Source organism: Pelophylax lessonae (genome assembly GCF_965119305.1).
Source record: "Pelophylax lessonae genome assembly, chromosome: 5".
Taxonomy (NCBI): Eukaryota; Metazoa; Chordata; class Amphibia; order Anura; family Ranidae; genus Pelophylax; species Pelophylax lessonae.
In genome coordinates this window covers 442,964,293-442,983,360 of record NC_138772.1, presented here as the reverse complement: position 1 = coordinate 442,983,360, position 19,068 = coordinate 442,964,293, and the positions used below count along the sequence as shown (strand labels likewise).

The window sequence follows — 19,068 nt, the reverse complement described above, 5'->3', positions numbered from 1 at the left end:
TAAAGTGATGCTAAACTCTGGTTAAAAAAAAAAGAAAATTATATTTACGTATGTATTCTTAAAGTGAGCTTCTTTTTATTTATGTATTTATTTTTTTAATTTACAAACATGTAATACTTACCTGCTCTGTGCAATGGTTTTGCACAGAGAAGCCCTGATCCTCCTCATCTCAGATCACCTGCCAGTGCCCCAGGTCCCCCTCTCCTGTGTAGTGTAGCCTCTTGCTATGGGGGCGCATGAGCAGGCTCACTTCTGTGTGTCCATTCACACAGCTCCACCCCTGTTCTCTCTTTGGCTCACTGGCTGTGATTGACAGTAGCTGGAGCCAATGGCTGCTCAGCCAATGAGTAAGGAGAGACCCAGGAATGCCAAGGCTCTTGTGCACATCGCAGGATCTGGATGGCGCTCAGGTAAGTTTGCTGCACACAGAAGGTTTTTTTACCTTCTTGCATAGAATGCATGAAGATAAAAAAAAAACCTTTAGCCTTTAAATCAGAAAAGTACCTTCTGTTGCTCTCAGCCTCCTCTAAATCTCTAAATTACTTTTATTTTTGCTGCTGTTATACAGTGACCTGTTAGAGGGTGGTTATGGTCCAACTATATGTAGGACTGTATCCACCCTTTCTTGTTCACTCCCGAGATGAACTAGGGACTATAGACTATGAGGTTTTTAGTGTGCATAGAGCAGTGCACATGATCGCAATCAACATGTGCTGCATTGTCCAAACAAATGGAAATGAGGATAAAAGGATAAGTTTAGGAGCTTACAGAGGGCATTACAAGGAGTGAGAAAGTGAAAAACAATTTCATGAAAAAAAATTACACGGCCATTGAGTAGAGGAATAGGAATATTGTTTAGTGTCATTTTAAGATTTTGACCAACAGTTACTATGGTGGAACTTACACAATCCCAGAGTTTTACCAAAGACACACGGGCAGTCTCAGTATGACTCTCCCTCCAGGCAAAACTCTAGTTCTCAGTGTAGCACCATCCTAGGTAGGTGCTAGAAAGAGAGTATAGTTTTGGATCTTTTTTGCTTACCAGAAAGATTGCCAGGTAAATCTATATTGCAGGATCTGCTAGTGAGGTCTGCTTATGGTGCTCAGGTGCAGCTCAGTTTGTCTGAAGTGTTTCACGCTGGTCCAATAGGGAGGAAACCTGAAAAATTAGCGCACAGGGGTTTAATACAGCCCTGGTGATTGGCAGAGGAAAGTGCCTTGGTGCATGCTGGGATACTGTATAAATGCCAAGGGCACATGTGCTGGGGGTATTTTCAGCTGGAGAGCTGGGTCCCGGAGGGAGGGGGCGGTTGCCCCTCCTCTGTAGAGGTTGCCATGTGGCCTTAGGTGGTTAACCTGAGGGCCTGACAGAGGGGGGAGAGAAGTGGCGCAAACAGACAGTGGAGTGACTACAAAAATATACTGTGGACAGATGGTGGAATGTAATCCACTAGCTGGACACTTGGATGGCTGCAGGCCTTGTAGAGGGTGAAGCGACCCTGTATGGTTTCAGGAGAGAGAGAGAGAGAGAGCCAAGCGCCGATCTGAGTGTAGCACAGCAGTAATTTTAATGACACACAATAAAAGAAAAAATCGTTACTCACAAGAGGTCCATAAAAACAGGCATTGGTAAAATCCAAGAGGGGAAGGTCTCTGGGGTCACATCCGAGGTGGAACATCCAGTCAGGCGGTGCCACTGTGATGAGGGAGGACAGCCGATGGCCTCATGTCGGAGGCGGGAGACGTGCAGGTCCTCTGTGGTGGTGGAGCAGCGTGGGACCGCCGGTCGGATGGTTGTGACGTCACTTCCGGAGACAGCAGGGAATCAAACGGCGACGCGTTGCGGAGCTCCGCTCCTTCTTCAGGCCGTGCAGGGGCCATTTTGGATGTGGTATTTATGCCCATAGTCCGGGACAAGAACTACAGTGGCTCAGGAAGGACAAAATTGGGGAAGGGCGAACCAGCAATGGGATTGTTATCTACATAGAGAGTGGTGGAGGCTGGAGAAGGGAGGAGGGAACTGTGTGGGGAGGGGGAAGGGGGGGGGAAAACGGGGGGGGGGGGAAAGGGCAAGAGGGGGTGGAGGAATGGCGGGGGGGGGGGGAAAGAAAGGGAAAAAGAAGAAAGGAAAAGGGGGAGGGAAGAATGTGCTGACTTGACTGGATGTTTTGGTATTGGGGCCAAGAACAGTGTAACACTACAGGATGAGTGTACATGGTATGGAGAGTAGTGTGCATGAAGGGACTAGATTATATTTTAGGACAGGAACGGTCCGTGCGGTGAGAGCGCACATGTGTGGATGTATACAGTAAGGACAATTGATATGAAAAAGAAGAAGTAATAAATAAATAAATAAATAATTAAATAAATAAATATGTGAAGGGTGTAGTCAGGGAATGTTTGGACTGGTGCAACATGATTGGATTGATTGTGTGACATGTATGAACCTACGCATGAGGGCAAGAATGGGGGGGGGGAAGGAGAGGGGGGAAAAAATGTGTGCGTGCGTGAATGCGTATTACTGCACGCATGTTCGCAAGCATGTGTATATGCGGGATAGCACATATACACAAACACACAACAGCACACCCACACACGCACACCTATGGGAAGTTGGTGTGCCAATGTGTGGGCGGGTGTCGTGCGGGGCATATATGGAGTAAGGTCATACTATGAATCGAATGATGGTAGAGAAACTATGTGGGCAAGATTAACTAATATATGGGTACTTACTTTGGTGTTGGCTTGATATGAAGAAGCATATGACGGGAGGGTTCAAAAAGGTCTCTGGAAGACGGAAGGAAGAACCTGGGCAGAAAATGATCATGTTAGAATACCACAAGAAATATTACTTAGGGAGATGGGCTACAGCAGCACATTAATTTCAATTTCTTCGTTAAGGCCCCCAGGCGAGAGCGTTTCAAGGGAGTAAATCCAGAAGGTTTCCCTCTGGCACAACCGCTTGAAACGCTCTGTCCTGGGCAAGGTATAAGGAATTGACTCAATTACCCACACCTTGAGTCCGGAGGGAGATTGGTTATGGAACTCTGCAAAGTGCCTGGGGACACTGTGTTTGTCCTTCCCTTTTTCGACCAGCCGACGATGCTCACCAAATCGTTTCCTAAGGGGTCTTATGGTGCGGCCTACGTAGAATAGTCCACATGGGCAGGTAAGACAGTATATGACATAGTCTGTGGAACAGTTGTAGAATTGTTTGATTTGGTGTTTTTTGCCTTTCACAGTGAACTCTTTCTATCCGTGTTGAACATGGGCGCAAGTGAGGCACAAGGGTTTGCGACACTGGAACATCCCTATGAGGGGGATGAGGCAGATGGTGGTGGTGGGGTGGGGGGTGGCTGATTTGAGTTTGCTCGGGGCAATGAGATTTTTGATGTTTGAGGATTTTCTGTATGAGACTTTGGGAACAGAAGGGATGGTGGATTTTAAATGGGGGTCCTCTGATAAGATGGACCAGTGTTTTCGTAAGATCTTTTCCATTTGTCTGTGTTTAGTATGGAACTGTGTGGTGAATCGTAGGGGTTGGGGCAATGAGTTCTTTGAGTGGGGTGGGGCCTGGGGAGCGCTAGAGTCATATTGTAGCAGGTATTCTGAGTGGGCTTGTTGGACCAGGGATTCGGGGTACCCTTTATCTAGGAATTTTTGGGTTAGTAGGGCACTTTGTTCCAAAATGGCCCCTGCACGGCCTGAAGAAGGAGCGGAGCTCCGCAACGCGTCGCCGTTTGATTCCCTGCTGTCTCCGGAAGTGACGTCACAACCATCCGACCGGCGGTCCCACGCTGCTCCACCACCACAGAGGACCTGCACGTCTCCCGCCTCCGACATGAGGCCATCGGCTGTCCTCCCTCATCACAGCGGCACCGCCTGACTGGATGTTCCACCTCGGATGTGACCCCAGAGACCTTCCCCTCTTGGATTTTACCAATGCCTGTTTTTATGGACCTCTTGTGAGTAACGATTTTATTGTGTGTCATTAAAATTACTGCTGTGCTACACTCAGATCGGCGCTTGGCTCTCTCTCTCTCTCTCTCCTGAAACCTGAGGGCCTGAGAGTTAGAGAGGAACTGAACCCAGAGATCCTGCAGAGCTGACTGGAAGGGAGACACTGGAAAGGATCTGATTCTGCCTACCATACAGTGAGTACCGATCTGTGTTATGGGGCCTGTCCTGAGAGGGACTTCCCTTCAGCTAGAAGAGTCAGTGGACAGGTGTCAGTCAAGGGGATGCTAGAGAGTGTCCTGAAGGTAATGTAGTTTCATCAAGTCTGCTGCTGGAGAAGGCAAGAAGACCTAACCACTTCCATACATGTGGCAATATGTTTAAAGCAGTGTGTCTGCTACCACGAGTAATCTGGTGAGGCCAGGTGAGGAGTTGTGGTGAGGAGTTGTCCTTATCAACTGTAAATAGTTCAAGTTGGAGTATCCCACTATTCCCTTCTCCCATCCAAGTTCCACAATAAATATAAAATCAAAAACCCCTGCACTGTTTGAGTAACGAGCAACTGGGAGTAAGGATGGATGAGTGAATTATCTCTAAGTGACTGTCTGCAGGTAATCAGATGAGACCCAAGAAGTCATCACATAGCAAGCCCTATGGGGACAGTGCTACACCAGGTACCTCTGGAGTCTTAACCTAATGAAGCACCACCATTGGACAGCAGCATATACCCCATCTTAGCCTACTCCCTCGGTCATCTTAAGCTGTGTGTCATGTTGGACATAAAGCTTGCATCCTCTTCTCTCTCAGATCTTATTATAAAGACATACTTCAGATAAAGACGTCAATGAGTAAACTTTGACTACATGATTTCAAAGCAAATCCAAAATCATCAATCGGGGAGCTGCTGAGGCTGTGTTCTTAACGTGTTACTAAACCGACAACAGTAAAATCAGTCTGTATATGCAGTAAAGCAAGCTTATTATACTCACTGTGGAACCTAAGGGGTTAAGCATGTCTGGACCGGAAGGTTTTACCCCCTTAATGACCAGGCCATTTTTTGCGATTCGGCACTGCGTTACTTTAACTGACAATTGCGCGTTCGTACGATGCTGTACCCAAATAAAATTGATGTCCTTTTTTTTTCTCACAAATAGAGCTTTCTTTTGGTGGTATTTGATCACCTCTGCCTATTTTTATAAACAAAAAAAGAGCGACAAATCTAAAAAAAAAAAAACAATATTTTTTACTTTCTGCTAAAAAACATTCCCAATAAAAAAAATTAAAAATCAAATTTTTCCATCATGTTAGGCCAATTTGTATTCTGCAAAAATCCCAATAAGTGTATATTGATTGGTTTGTGCAAAAGTTATCGCGTCTACAATTTAGGGGAAAGATGTGTCATTTTTATTTATTTTTATATTTTTACAAGTAATGGCGGCGATCAGCGATTTTTAGCGGGACTGGGACATTGTGGCGGACAGATATAGGGCCTCTAACTGACATTTTTGACACTTTTGGGGGGACCAGAGACCAGAGACGGGCCTGCTGATTGGCTCCCCCTGTGGCACCCCCACTAGCTGTCTCACGAAGCAAAGTACAGGCACGTCGTTTCGCGGGACAGAGCCAACCTGCCGTCGTATAACTACGGCGGTTGGTCGGCATCTGGGTAATACTCTGAATTGTGTAAAATGGCTGTTTGATCCTGTCTTCTCTAAATCTTCCTCTTCCACAGACCCCAATCCATCCCCTGGTAGTACGGAGCCTTATGGGCAAGCAACACCTGCTCAGTTTAGTGTGTATTGCTGGAGAGTGCATGTGATCAGCACAGGGCCAATCAGCACTGTCCAGACAGAGGGTCAGAGGTCATGCAGCCTCATAGGACAATCAGGGGAGAATGAAAACTCCTCCTACAAGCTTTAACCAGGGCTCTGCTGTATACTAATAGTAGTCACAAGACTGCTCTAACTTCTGATGAGAAAAGGTATTTTGCAGTTTATATTTACTAAACCTTTTGCATTCCAATGTTCTGTGTACCATGGGAAAAGGTGGGGATCCTGGTACAGGTGAGTGTGTTTATTAAAAGTCATCAGCTACACTTTTTGTAGCTGCTGACTTACAATAAACATAGAAACGACTGGAACTTTGCTTTAAGCCCCTGGACTTCTCTACATACATTTTCAGGACATCTGCATGTGTAATATGTACCTGCATTGTGATTTACTATTTGTGCTACAATTGAGGCTCGATACAAAGAAAATGTTGATGAAAATGAGTTCTTGTCTACAATACATGCAAGGTTTACAGGTTACTTCCTGCACTGTAGGTGGATCTCTGGCAACCCAGCAGCATCGGTAACATCTGGAAAGACACAGTGACGGATGTCCATGCTTCCAACGTGAGCTCTGAGGCCCTGCTTACCTACTTACAGCAAGCCAACGTGGAATACAAGTAAGGATTTTTTTTTCTTTTTTTTTTTTTTGTTAATTGTAACTGTATATCATAGCAAACACACACACATCATAGGTTGAACTGGATGGACTGATGTATTTTTTCAACCTCACTATGTAACTATAGCCAAAATAATAAGGTACACCAGTGGCGTACCAATAGGGGGGGCGGGGGGGCGGTCCGCCCCGGGTGCCACACATTAGGGGGGTGTCAGTGTGTCAGGGAAGATCAGGGTGACACCCGGGGCCGGCCGCCAGACTGCTTCCACCGCGGAGGAGGAGGAACTGTTTAAAGCAGAGAGGATGTGAGAGACTCACTGTCACTCCCGAGCCCTGAATACACAGCGATCGGCGCTGCCGCAGTTTACTATGCTGGTTAATGAGAAGGCGATTGGTTGCTAGGACCGCCTATCAACCAATCACCTACTCATTAACCAGCACAGTAACTTCTGCAGTTCCCGCCGAGGCGCCGATCGCTGTGTATTCAGGGCTCGGGAGTGACAGTGAGTCTCTCACATCCTCTCTGCTTTAAACAGTTCCTCCTCCTCCGCTCTCCTCCTAAAAAGGTAGGGGGGGCGGGGGGGGCTTTGTATTGTAAAGGGGTTATTTTGAGGGGGCGGGCGGGGGGGCTTTGTATTGTAAAGGGGTTATTTTGAGGGGGGGCAGGGGGGCTTTGTATTGTAAAGGGGTTATTTTGAGGGGGGGGCGGGGGGGCTTTGTATTGTAAAGGGGTTATTTTGAGGGGGGCGGGGGGGCTTTGTATTGTAAAGGGGTTATTTTGAGAGGGGGGGGCGGGGGGGCTTTGTATTGTAAAGGGGTTATTTTGAAGGGGGGGGGTGACTTTGTATTGTAAAGGGGTTCTTTTTTTGGGGGGGGGTGGCTTTGTATTGTATAGGGGTTGTATGGGGGGGGGCTTTGTATTGTATAGGGCTTCTATGGGGGGGGCTTTGTATTGTATAGGGGTTCTATGGGGGGGGGGCTTTGTATTGTATAGGGGTTCTATGGGGGGATTTATTGTAGAGGGGTTCTATTGGTGGGGGCTTTGTATTGTAAAGGGGTTATATTGGGGGGCTGTGTAATGTGAAGGGTTGTATGGGGGATGGGGCTGTGTAATGTAAAGGATTCCAATGGGGGGCTGTGTAATGTAAAGGGGTCCAGGGGTAAGGGGGCAGTGTAATGTAAAGGGGTCCAGGGGTACAGGAGCTGTGTAATGTAAAGGGGTCCAGGGGTAAGGGGGCTGTGTAATGTAAAGGGGTCCAGGGGTAAGGGGGCTGTGTAATGTAAAGGGGTCCAGGGGTACAGGGGCTGTGTAATGTAAAGGGGTCCAGGGGTAAGGGGGCAGTGTAATGTAAAGGGGTCCAGGGGTACAGGGGCTGTGTAATGTAAAGGGGTCCAGGGGTAAGGGGGCTGTGTAATGTAAAGGGGTTCAGGGGTAAGGGGGCTGTGTAATGTACAGGGGCTGTGTAATGTAAAGGGGTCCAGAGGTAAGGGGGCTGTGTAATGTAAAGGGGTCCAGGGGTAAGGGGGCTGTGTAATATAAAGGGGTCCAGGGGTACAGGGGCTGTGTAATGTAAAGGGGTCCAGGGGTAAGGGGGCTGTGTAATGTAAAGGGGTCCAGGGGTACAGGGGCTGTGTAATGTAAAGGGGTCCAGGGGTACGGGGCCTGTGTAATGTAAAGGGGTCCAGGGGTAAGGGTTCTGTGTAATGTAAAAGGGGGTCTCCATACATTTTACACATGACACGTCAATGTTCGTTGCCTGGGGGGGGGGGGTGCCAGATATAGGATCCGCCCCGGGTGCCAAATGCTCTAGGTACGCCCCTGAGGTACACCATTCCAAAAAGTGAGAATGAGGTAGCATATGCACCAAGAAAGCAATACACAAGGGGAACAATGTCCAAAAGAAATTTCCATAAGGCTGGGCATGTTTTTAAAAGTATGAGCTAATCAGGCTAAATATACAAATTAACCACTCTCCGACCGCCGCACGACTATTTACTGCGGCAGTCAGCCCCGCACAGGCAAAGTGAAGTAGTACTACGTCGCTTGCCTGCGAGCCTCTAGGGGACCAGCGCGCGCCGCCGTAGGCGCGCTCCCGCCCCTGCTCGTTCACGGACATTCCAGCGCAAGTGACCGGTGGCACCGATGTTCGCCAGTCACTCGCGATCTCCCGCTAGAGAGGGAGAAAGGCAGGCAGCTAATGTAAACAAAGGGATGTCATTCTCCCTGGTGTAACTGCAGAGATCATACGATCCTGCTATGTAGGATCTTATGTCTCTGTGGTTGCATGAAAAGCCACACCCCTTTACAGTTAGAAGCACGCCCCTAGGGACACATTTAACCCCTGCATCTCTAATAAAGTTAACCCCTTCCCTGCCAGTGTCATTTTTACAATAAGAGTGCATATGTATAGCACTGATTACTGTAGTAATGTCACTGGTAACCCCAAAAGTGTCAATAATGTCAGTCAAGGGTCTGATCTGTCCGCCGCAATTTCGCAGTCCCGCAAAAAAAAAATCGCTGATCGCCGCCATTACTTGTTAAAAAAGAAACACAATAAAAATGACAAAAATCTTTCCCTTAGTTAGTAAACGCAATAACTTTTGCGCAAACCAATCAAAATACGCTTATTGCGATTTTTTTTTACCAAACATATGTAGCAGAAAACAAATTGGCCTAAAATGTTAAAAAAAATTTTTTTACATTTTTTGGGGGGGGGGGGGGGATTTCATATAAAAAAATGTGAAAAATATTGTTATTTTTGCAAAATTGTCGCTCTTTTTTTGTTTATAGCGCATGATCAAAAAATCGCACAGGTGATCAAATACCACCAAAAGAAAGCTCTGTTTGTGGGAAAAAAAGGACGTCAATTTCATTTGGGTACAGCATCGCACGACCGCGCAATTGTCCGTTAAAGTCACGCAGTGCTGAATTGCAAAATAGGGCCTGGTCAGGAAGGGGGTAAAATCTTCCGGGGCTTAAGTGGTTAAATACATGACTACTGTATAATAAAGAAAACAATCATGTGTAGAAAACGATCAACCCGTAATGGTCTAATATTGTAAATAGCAGACAAGATCCATAATAGAAAGAGTATTACAGCCACCCTGGTAACGAGAGAGAAAATAGTAAAGGAAGAAAAAGACAACAAGAAACAAAGGAATTTTAAAAGCGTATTTACCGCACTGAATCCGTAGTTACATCACACAATGATGTGCATACAGTCAAGGCCAAATGTTAGGCTTTCATCACAATTGTGGTTTTCCTGCTTTTATAACTTTCTAGGTCATTTCTACATATTTACAACTGAACTGTATGTAGATATTAAAAAAAAAATGTTTGATCCAGTTATGCATTTATTAAAATGACTAAGGCTGGCCATACACTATACAATTTTTTTATTCAATTTCCTTCAGATTTACCTTTTCTATGTAGTGCAAGGGCCTGCCTGATTGCTTACAAATTGAAAGTGTTTAGGTTTGACCTCATATTATATGGTTTTGGTAAATCTAAAGGAAAGTTGAAATTGTATAGTGTATGGCCAGCCTAAGGCTACATGCACAATGGACTTTTTTAATGTGTTTTTTTTTTTCTGCCTCTAAATGCCCCCGCATGTTAGCCTATGTGCCATGCACACACAGGCGTTTAGAGGCAGTAAAAAAAAAAAAAAAACAATTCCAGCTTGTTCAGGAGCAGCTGCATTTTGTTAGAAAATGCTTGACACAGTGTAAACTGTCTAAATGCGTAGGCGCGTTTAGTAGTTGAGCAGTAATGCACTTCAATGGCCAGAATTTTTTTTTTTTAAATATAATAAATTAATTATTATCCTGGCCAATAAAGCACTTGACACGCCTACCTGCGCCTAAACGAGTTACACACACGTTTACAAGGGTTTTTTTCTGCCAAAAACACCGCTGCCACGAGGAAAGGCATCTAGGAGAGATGGCAAAACATCCTGTGTGCATGAGTCCTAAATACGTTTGTACATAGAGCCAGTATATAAAACTTGAATCTGGGTTGATATCAGGTACCTGTAATTCCCTGTGCTGGAGTCAACCTTCTGAGCTCATCACTGTGCTGTGCTGAGAATGAAAAGCTGTATCCCTGCTGCCATCCTCAAATGAAACGAAATGTTTCGCTATAGCCCACAGTGCGATAATACTTTTCTTCTTTTTTATTGATATATTGGATTACAACAAGCCAAGTCAGGATCCAGATGCTTGCAGCAGAGTTTGTTCTATAATATAACACTCATTTGGATCGGTTTGTTTTCTACATACTTGTTGGAGGAAGGACCACAGGAATGACATTCTCAGCTTGCTGCTGCTCCTTTATTATCCAATCACAGGCTGGCGTGGGCCCTTCAACAGCCTGTATTTCTAAACTGCATCTGCATCAGCCCTGGCAGATGTAAATATTGCAATTTTCTTTCTCTAGAAAGCAGAGATCAATGTTTTTTTTTTGTTTCGTTTTTTTTTTTTTTATCTCATGCTTTCCAGGGTACAGCAGATATCTGGGGTCTTAGACCCCAGATCTCTCCATAAAAAGGACTTGTCATGCCTTATTTTTATCACAAGGGATGTTTACATTTCTTGTGATTGGAATAAAAGAGATCTAAAAAAAACAAACAAAAAAAAAAAAACTAAAGGGACAGTGTAAAAATAAAATAAATAATAAAAAAAAAATACAGTTTGTAAAGCACCCCCAGCCCCTCATGCTCGCATGCAGAAGCGAACACATACATAACTCACGCCCACATATGTAAACTGTTTTTGCACCACATCCCCATAAACATCAAAGTAAGAGCAATAATCTTATAATCCTAGTGCTAGATCTCCTCTGTAACTCTAAACTGGTAACCAGTAAAGCGTCACCTATATAGATTTTAAGTACTGTCGTTTGGCGCCATTCCACGAACATGCGCTATTTTTAAAAAAATGGGTTACGTATTGTGTTTTTTTGCAATAAAATTCATTAAAGTGTATTTTTAAAAAATAATTTTGTTTGAAAGATTACTGTGCAAATACCCTGTGACATAAATTACAACGGTCGCCATTTTATTCTCTGGATCTCTGCTAAAAAAACATTTATGTTTGGGAGTTCTGAGGCATTTTTTAGAGAAAAAAAATACAGATTTTTACATGTAGGAGAGAAATGTCAGAATTTGGCCCTGGTGGGAACTGGTTAAAGGACAAGTTCTCCTTTAGGAGAAAAATAATAATGCAATATATTTGCATAAAAAAAGTGCATTTCTTATTTTTCCGCAGGAGCCTGCAAAGCATTGCACCCATTAAAAGTGTATCGTGAATGCAATGCCAGGCTCCTACAGACACATCGTTCAGCTTTCTGCCTGTACCACTGAATGGAGTTTCTGTTAAAAGTTTATTGGATTTGTGAATGGCCTACGAGCCAGTGTTAATTTCGTCGACTAAAACCGACTAAACCGTTTTCGTTGACTAAATTAACACAATTTTAGTTGACTAAAATACAACTAAAACTAAAACAATTCAGATGACTAAAATACGATTAAACTAAAATGGCATTTTAGTCTTAAAACTAAAATACGACTAAAACTAAAATGGCATTTTAGTCAAAAGACTATAACTAAAACTAAATTGAAATTTGCTGCCAAAATTAACACTGGTGCATGCTCAAAGCTTAATACCATAAATAATAACATATTAGATTTTTCACTCCAGGACCAGCAGTAGTATATAATGAGTTTGGAAATTGTAGAGAAATGCTTAAATAATGCAGTACAAATTACAATTGAACTACACCCATTCGATTATAGATGACTAAAATGAGTTTTAGTCGACTAAAATGTAGGACGTTTTAGTCGACTAAAATGTACTGGAGTTTTAGTTGATGAAATACGACTAAAACTAAAACACTTGCAGAAGACTAAAATGGGACTAAACCTAAAATGCCATTTTAGTCCTAAGACTAAGACTAAAACTAAATTGAAATTTGCTGCCAAAATTAACACTGCTACGAGCGAGCCGAGCAGTGCACTCCTAGCCAATTGAGAACTGCTGTGGTGACAGCCGGGACTTGTAGTTTCTTCATTCACATCTCCGATTTCATTTTAAATTCTACAGCAGTTATGGAGAAGAAGAATCCCCATCCGCTGTCACAGGTGGGGGGGAGCTCAGAGGGTGGGGGAGATGCTGGAACATGTTAACATGTTACATCCTAAATATGGGTGTAACATGTAACGTTTTCCAAGGGTGAACTTATCTTTTAAGGTGGTCAAAATGAAAATGTTCTTTTCCCAACCTTAATATGTGCTTTGTAGGTACAATACATCAGCTCACAGATAAGAGAAAATTACATCACGCAAAGGGGGAGGAATTAGAGAAGTTACATTTACTTAAAACAATGACCACAAGATGGCATCATAACCAAAAACAATTAACTAGAGAAACAAGTACAGTAAAACCTTGGTTTGAGAGTAACTTGGTTTGAGAGCGCTTTGCAAGACAAGCAAAATTTTCAAATAAATTTTGACTTGATATACAAGCAATGTCTTGATATACAAGTAGCCTCAAGTCACAGCTGAGTATAAAAGAGAAGAGAGGCGCCTCTAAGTGTAGCAATATGGTTAAATTTAATGACGGTACAACATTTAGCAACTCACATGGTTGATGATTGGAACAGGCACATCTAAGGATGCAGGCATCCAGGCTAAAGTTGTCCACGAAGACCATCCTGCGCACCGCCATCTAGGTCATCCCTTCCATGCTGCCCCTTCGCTTTCAGATCGCTTTACTCCAGGGTGGTCTTCCCAGTCAGGATTACAGACTGGCAGCCGGCGGTGCAGAAGATATTCTATGTGGACAGCTTTACCCCGGATGCCTGCATACTTAGATGTGCCTGTTTTATTCATCAACCATGTGAGTTGCTAAATATTGTACCTTCATTAAATAGAACCATATTGCTACACTTAGAGGCGCCTCTCTTCTCTTTGATACTCTGTAGCTCCTGCTGGATTTTGCTTCTAATCCCCTTGTGGAAGCGGCTATTTGTGGATGGACATTTTATGGTTATATAACCTATCGCAATGCTATAATCTTTTTATATGGACTATAAACAGAAGGACTTATGAATAAATGGTTGTGGAACTAATAATCGGAGTTTCCATTATTTCTTATGGGGAAATTTGCTTTGATATAAGAGTGCTTTGGATTACAAGCATGTTTCCGGAACGAATTATGCTCGCAATCCAAGGTTTTACTGTATATACAATATACATGGATGTAACTGAATTCCCTATAAAACTGTCGGAGGTAGCACATTTATAATAAATCTGCTTTTACTATTAATGTAAAATCTTTATTTTACAAATAAACATTTAACACGTGACTACACCCATAATACAGGATACACAGACCGCTATGTGTTTTTATGAGAGAGCAGAGCAGAAGATGTTTGCTTTCAGACTCTATCTAAATGGAACTTTATATGCAGCTATTTGAATAAGCAGGCATAGAGAGTGAGGGTGGAAGAGGGAGAAGTCACTGTTCTGAGACATTCACTTGAGTGAGTGAATATCAGCACCAGCCACTGAGCTTTGTAAACGGCAGGCTTTTTTTTTTTTTTTTTTAACAAAGCACATAAAAATAGCTTAGCAAATATATGAAAATGAGCCTGGAGCTGCACTTGCTGGCATAAAATGAGAATGGAAAATATACATACGGTATCAGAAATTGTTTTTTTTTTTTCAATTTATATTTTAGCCTTGACCATAATAACAAAAGAAATTATAACCACCTAATCCCCTCATTCACATGGCCTCCTAATCCCAAAGTGATCTGTGAAATATAGCAAACTTTTTACTTCCTATATCAATTATTCAAAAATGGGATATATTGCAGTTTACCAATCCTTGGATGTGGTGCTGCATTCGTTTTCTTATTTTAGGCCTTTTTTGCTTCATCTGTTTATCTGAAAGTAAGTCCATTATTTTTTTAGCACTGATCACTGTATTGGTGTCGTTGGTCCAAAAAAAGTGTCAAAGTGTCACAATTTGTCCCGTCCTTCTATAAGTCGCTAATTACTAGTAAATAAGTAAATAAATGAAAATTCCATAAAAATTTCCATAGTTTGTAGACGCTATAACTTTTGCTCAATATACACTTATTGGGATTTCTTTACCAAAAATAAGTAGCAGAATACATATTGGCCTAAATTGATGAAGAAATTAGATTTTTTGACATTTTTTATCGGGAATGTTTTATAGCAGAAAGTGAAAAATATTGTTTGTTTTCAAAATTGTCGGTCTTCTTTTCTTTATAGCGCAAAAAATAAAAACCACAGAGGTAATCAAATACCACCAAAAGAAAGCTCTATTTGGGGGGGGGGAGGACATCAATTTTATTTATGTACAGCATTGCACGAGTGAGCAATTGTCAGTTAAAATAATGCAGTGCTGTATCACTAAAAATGGCCTGGTCAGGAAGGGGGGTTAAACCTTCCAGAGCTGAAGTGGTTAATAGGCTGGGGCTGAGACAAATAGTTGCTTTAACTTTTTAAAAAGTGGTGTTTTGGCTGTAATGTGCTAGTCAGGTCATTCTAATCCTGCTAGTGTATCTAACACTACCCTCTCCCCAAATTGGCAATGCTGCTGGTGTCTCTTGCTTTTCCATATACAGTGGACACACCCCAATATATGAAGTGTGTTACTGGTTGGATCACCAGGGTGAAAATAATGGAAACAAGCATTAAAAAAATAAAACTAAAGCTGTCAACAAAGATGAGGACTGGGAAGCTGCAATACAAAAAATGTTTGTTTTTGGGTTTAATCAGATTCCTTTCAGGGCATCTAATCTGCCCCTGGTTGCATGTATTTTATTTATTTATTTTTTTTTTTAAAGGATGTTCATCTAAAAAAAAAAATAAATAAATAAATAAATAAATGCACATCTTTTTGCAGGTAAAACATTTTTTTTTATTCTTTTCTTTACTTGGAGCCTGAAAAGCATTGCACCCGCGATCAGTAGATTGTGGGTACCATGCAGGACTCCTGCAGACTTCTCAGTGTATCTGTCTGCTCATAAATCATACGAATAGGCAGATACACACTGACAGGAAGAGACAATGAACTACCAGAGCCAGTACCATGGTAGTTCATAGAATACAAGCCGACAGGATAAAAATGGCACCCGCTGTCATTGGGGGGGGGGGGGGGATTCTGCAGCTGCTGGAACATGTTACATGTTCCACCCTAATACGGGCAAAAGATGTAACATGTTCCAAAAGGTGAACTTTTCCTTTAACTGGTTGTGGATCGCCCTATAATAGCTGAACGCAGGATCATGTATACAGTATATATGTGATCCTGCACTTCCAGGAAGCGGGCACGAATGTGCACCACCAGCGGTTCGGGCCTGCTGTGATTACACACAGCGGGAGCCGATCAGCGGGTACCAGGAACTCGATGCCTGTCGTCACTGGCCGATCGTCCTGCAGAGAGGCAGAATGTCAGTCTGCTTATGTAAACTAGGTAGATTGCCATTCTGGCAGAAGGGAAGGCGTGAATCCTGTGTCTCTGTAAAGCAGGGACAAGGATCCATATCTCTCCCTAGTAAACGCACCTCCCACACTGTAGTAAAACACAGCCTAGGCACACAGTTAACCCTTTGATCACCCCTGATGTTAACCTCTTCCCAGTCAGTGTCATTAGTATAATGACAGTGCATATTTTTAGCGCTGATCACTGTATTAGTGTCACTGGTCCCCAAAAAGTGTCAAAAGTGTCAGTTAGGTGTCCGATTTGTCAGCTGCAACATTGCAGTCCCACTATAAGTCGCTGACCGCCACCACTCCTGGGAAGGTGCTAGTGAGAGAGTATAGTTTTGAGCTCTGTCTGCTTACCAGAGGGGCTGCAGGTAAATCTATATTGTTCTCTGCCTACCAGAGAGCAGGATTTGTCAGTGAGTTCTGCTCATTGTGCTCAGTATGCGATTCAGTCTGAGGATTGTTTCACGCTGCTCCAATAGGGAGGCATGTTGGACAGTGGGAGGAAACCTGACAAATGGGTGCATAGGCTTCTGTTACAGTCCTGATGATTGGCAGAGGTCGCCTCAATGCATTCTGGGATACTGTATAAAAGCCAGGAACAGGTGCTGCGGGGTCTTTGGCTGGAGAGCGGAGCCCCCAGAGGGAGGGGGCGGCTGCCTCCTGCTCTGTAGAGGTGCCATGCGGTGCAGGAGGTCATCCTGAGGGCCAGATGAGCAGAGAAGAGAAGCTGAACTCAGAGGTCCAGGGAAGCTGACTGAGAGGGGTGACACTGGAGACTCTGGGACTGCAGTATCGTGAGTACAGGGACTCGTGTCAAGGGGCCTGACCTGAGGAGGGCCACTCCTGCTAGTAGGACAGTCAGTAGACGGGTGTCAGCAGAGGAAGAGAGAGAGAGAGGATACTAGGGAGAGTATCCTGAAGAGAATTAGTGTTCACCAAGTTGTCTTGAGAATAAGAGACTTAATCTACATTCATCCAAGTGGCAGGATGAATCAACATCCTGGCTGTTCCATACCTATAGAGAAGCAGAGAAGATAGGAGTCCTCAATCACTGTGAATAGTTAAAGTTGGAGTATCCCACTATTTCCTTCTCCTACCCCCATTCTAAAATAAACAACAAAAACAACCAAATACCCCTGGATTGATTATAGGAGTGTGAGCCAAAGAAAATCAAGGACCGGTCCTTACTTATGGTGGGGTGCCGGTAACCAGGGAGACCCTTCAGAGTTAATATTCAGCAGTTCCTATGGGGGCAGTGCTACACTAGTAAAAAATGAAATAAAAATTCCATAAATGTATCCCATAGTTTGTAGACGCATAACTTTTGCGCAAATCAATCAATATGCACTTATTGGAATTTGTTTTAGCAGAATACATATTATATATATATATATATATATATATATATATATATATATATATATATATATATATATATATATATATATATATATAAACCATTAGAGCCGGTTCACACTACCACGACCAGAAAGTCGCCCCGTGACTTGGAAGAGACTTGTGCACTACTTGGAAGAGACAGGCGACTTTGTCTGTGGGGAATGCCTGGCTAATCTCTTTCTTCTTCCTGGAAAGTCTGATAACAAGTCGCTTCAATTAAGATAAGGAGGCAACTCCCATTGAAGTATATGGGACAAGTCGGATCACAGGTCGCCTCAAAGTAGTACAGGACCCTTTTCTGAAGTCGGAGCGACTTCAGTAGTGCCAATTAAGACGGCACTGATTGATTAACATTGCTTTTGTTATGTCAAGCGACCTGGGGTGACACAAGTCGCCTCACAAGTCGTGCTAGTGTGAATGGGCTCTTGCATGCTTAAAATGCTTTTAGAAATGTCTTATAAACACATAGAAATGCATATAATTGTATGTCCAATGTAATGGTAAATGTTAAATTACATACAGAGAATTCCTAATATAAATGTATCTCCAGCACAAGTGCTGAGCAGATTGAAGGGGAGATAAACACTGCCTGGCCGCATAAGGCCGTGAACAGGCATCAGAGGACTTTATTTGTCGGCTTTTATTAGGATTGCAGGGGAAGGATAGATGGAGATTTTCATTTAAAGGTATAGTTATGGTTTCACAAGGCAATGCAAAGAGAATTTATGTGACATGCTCAGACAGAATTGCTTGCTGCATTAAAGCCCGATACAAACTTGCATTACCACCTGTTGATTATTCCTGTCTGTGTAATTTTCAAAAGCACTAAAAATGTAATTAGGAAAGCAAAGCACAAAGACAGCACTCATAACGGGGAACACACCTCATAGATTAAGGGTGGAATCCTTCACTGGGTGCTCTGGCTGTAATGGCCTCCAGCCATTAAAAATTCAGCTCCAAGAAAGATGTAGCCAGCACCTCCAGAATCCCATGAAAATCTTTATTAGCTACATAAAGGTCAAGATTAAAAACAGTTGACGCGTTTCGTCATACAGCATTGTTCACCCCCGGGGATGTGATCTCTACCCTGGACTGCTTGAGAGAGTGGTCTGGTGGATATTTACTCTTGGTACTAGAACCCCTGTAGGTATGAATTCCAGGAGGGATTTGGATTTATTTCTAAAATAAAATGAAACTAATCATATACAGTATTGATTGCACTGGATGTTTTATGTCTGCTGCTTCAACCTTATTGTTTTTATTAATGTAATGCTTTATTTTTGGTATAGGGCGCAATATCAATCTAGATACCAGCTTGCATAAGCCTATTGTTATGCATGGTGTCTTTTTGATATGCTGAATGTTTTCATAGTATCGTAAGCCCACATCCGATGTGAATAGAATCCAGTGCCGCTTTTTACCATCATAGGTCATCTTTTTTATTTTAATTGAATAATTGTTTTATTGACACTGCTTTTCCTCATTTGAGGTATGTAGTATAAATGTTCTGTCATTCCATTTGTGAATATGCTGTGAACAAGGCTGTATGCCGAAACGCGCCAGCTGTTTTTAATCTTGACTTCTTTATGTAGCTAATAAAGATTTTCATGGGATTCTGGAGTTGCCAGCTACATCTTTCTTGGAACTGAAAATTGAATATAGTCATCCTACACTTTCAGGAGTGTAGAAGTCTCTTTTTTATTCGCAGGTCTCCTGTGACAGCAATCCCAGTACTGACAGCCGCTC

The 19,068-nt window shown here is 43.0% G+C and overlaps 1 protein-coding gene across 1 annotated transcript in view; it reads left to right on the top strand.

Annotated features, from left to right (window-relative positions):
* Positions 1-19,068, top strand: part of CPA6 (carboxypeptidase A6) — a 192,544-nt gene that overhangs the window by 122,187 nt on the left and 51,289 nt on the right. The window contains exon 3 of the mRNA XM_082259328.1: positions 6,281-6,405. Within this exon, the coding sequence (XP_082115454.1) occupies positions 6,281-6,405 (125 nt within the window). The remainder of the gene's footprint in view (positions 1-6,280; positions 6,406-19,068) is intronic.